We start from the raw sequence: 2500 nt of genomic DNA on the forward strand, positions 1-2500 counted from the left end.
CAAAGCCTCATGTCCAAGACTTTTTAAGGTTTTAGAGGAACGTGTAAGTTATTGGGAAATAATCAATGTCTCTCTGTATGTTACATGAACACAGTTAACTAGATGAGGATTAGTAGGATCATTTTAGCCAGATAACATCACGTTAGCTTGGATTACTTAAACCAGGTTTAAAGAATAGGGCCCTGACTGGACAGGTACTGTAAGTCCCTCAGTACAGCAGTTTTTTAACCCCTGGAAGACGAAGGTCAGGGTTCATATAAAGAATAAACTCTCAGGAGAGCCAGACTGTGGTTAACTCCACCCCTTGAAAGCTGCTGTGGTAACTAGTAATTTGTCTGTTGTCTCAGGAAAAGCTGGGCTCCAAAAACAAACAAAACAAAGCAACATTTTGGCAGCCAAGACGCCTGCACGGGTCAGATCTAAGCAGCAGCTTCAAGTGGACGTTTTTTTGGTCGGTGGGTTAATAAAACAACCTGAGAAACTTAACTCACTCAAGCCGCCACAACAAGCTGAGAGGGAAGGGAAAAACAGAGGGATTCATAGGAGGGATGTTTATATTAGCATCTTATTAACGATCAAATTACACTTCACTAAAAAAAAAACTCAACTTTATCTATCTGGGCGAGCAATACAGATCATCATCTACGCAGAAACATTCATAAGTTTGATTTAGACTCCATGAAGAAGATATATATAGAGATGAACACATGCAGAGTGAGGAAGGAAAGGGAAGACAGAATAAAAACATAAATATATGAAATGAAAGAAAAGAGTTTAAGATGTGAACAACAAATATAAGCTGACAAACGATGACTCCTCCGACAGGACAGAGAGTGAGACACTGGGGTAGATAAGTCAATTCTCTTTTTTTTTATTTTTGAAGGTAACTTTTTCTATTTATAATTTTTTTTTCAACCTTTTGTAATACTGTATTTGTGTTCAACAAATAGTAATCAATAAGATAGTAGCAGCAGCAGCTTTTTTATTTTTTGAATGTTTAAATTTTTTTGGGCTCTGTTTTCCAGCTGCAGGGGATGATGGGAACTGACCTCAGGGCAGCTGAACAGCTCGGGGTCACACTGGGGTCGTTTGCACTGAAACCAAAACCAACTTGATCACTGAAACCATCAGTACCATTGCTTTGTTTCCATTATTACTTCACTATTTTCTTCTTCTACCGTTCGTTTCATTGAAAGCAGTGATGCAATGGAGAATTCTGTCTGGTAACTCTGATGGGCAACATTTCCCGAGGAGCTGCCTTTATATTGCTTTTTCATGCAAATGGAAACACTGAACACAACCTTTGTCTTTCTTCAATCTTGTTGCCTATTGCTGAGGGAGTTGCCCATCACTGTTGCCAGAAGTCATAGTTTAAATTCTTTGATTGGAGGAGTTTATTTTGAAAGTGGAGCAGGAAGATGATTTCAGTGTGAAGCTGGTTTTGGTAAACAGGTTCCTGTTTGGTCTCTAGGAGGCACTGACTGGCTGCAGAGGCGGGCAGGGGGAAGAGCTGCCTTCCTGTCTGGATAACAGGACACTGCAGACACCCAGACCTCCTCCTCCTCCTCCTCCTCCTGTTATCGCCCCCATCGCAGGTGTTGCCCCCTCCTGGACAGCAGTGGTGGCATTGGTGGCGTCTTCATTGTAGAGCCGTTTGATGGCATCATAGAAGTCGTCCACCTCCATCTCCTCCACCTGAACACACAGATGTATATGGTGAGTCAGGGCTAGACCTGCAACTGACAACTATTTTCATTATCAGTTAGTCTCCCCAATATGTTCATGACTAATCAGTCAATTGTTAGGTCTACAGAACATCAGAAAACAGAGAAAAATGACTGATGATCGACTAATCGACTGACTTATCATTTTTTCCAAGTCCCTACATGAAGCTGATTTAGGATTTTGTTAAGAGAGACAGTGTTACCTTGCGCTTGGCAGAGGCCTTGCAGCGCAGCGTGACCTTCTGCAGGTGGTTAAGATGGTGGAGGTGTTTGGGTGGAGAGAGTAGAGCTGGGATGTTGCTGTTGGTGGTGGAGGAGGATGTGGAGACGGAGCTCCAGGGCTGTTGGCTCCCCTCCTCCCTACCATCAGGGGTCTGTGGCTGGGTGTGGTCCCTGGAAGACTCAGAGGTGGTGGTGATGATCCCTGGAAAGACAGAAGTTACAGGAATACTAAAATACTTGTGGATGGACTGAAAGTTCTCAAGTAAAAGTCAGTGTACAAATAACAAACAAAAACATCAATGCAGCAGAACCAGAGATTAAACCTTTTTTAATTCCACACACTCTTCTTCCTTGTCAAAGCCTTGCAACTACATTACCCCCGATGACAACCGGTCAGAGATTCTGGTGTGTTGGTGTGGTGTGGCAGAGATGAGGAGCGGGCTATAGAGGTGTGGTAAGCTTACTTCTTTCTAACTCCACACCCCTTTGGAGCCACAAAAGGCTTCATATCAAGTTATTCACACATGCAGTAGTACTCAACAACACCTACAAAG

General features: G+C 42.9%; 1 protein-coding gene across 1 annotated transcript in view; it reads right to left on the bottom strand.

Annotated features, from left to right (window-relative positions):
* Positions 1 to 888: 888 nt before the first annotated feature.
* Positions 889 to 2500, bottom strand: part of LOC143317887 (cyclin-I-like) — a 17157-nt gene continuing 15545 nt past the window's right edge. The window contains exons 9-10 of the mRNA XM_076725775.1: positions 1928 to 2148; positions 889 to 1695 (exon numbers count right to left, since the gene is read on the bottom strand). Coding sequence (XP_076581890.1) covers positions 1468 to 1695; positions 1928 to 2148 — 449 coding nt within the window. The 3' untranslated portion in view covers positions 889 to 1467. The remainder of the gene's footprint in view (positions 1696 to 1927; positions 2149 to 2500) is intronic.

The sequence above is a fragment of the Chaetodon auriga genome, unplaced genomic scaffold (genome assembly GCF_051107435.1).
Source record: "Chaetodon auriga isolate fChaAug3 unplaced genomic scaffold, fChaAug3.hap1 Scaffold_82, whole genome shotgun sequence".
In the NCBI taxonomy this organism is placed as follows: domain Eukaryota; kingdom Metazoa; phylum Chordata; class Actinopteri; order Chaetodontiformes; family Chaetodontidae; genus Chaetodon; species Chaetodon auriga.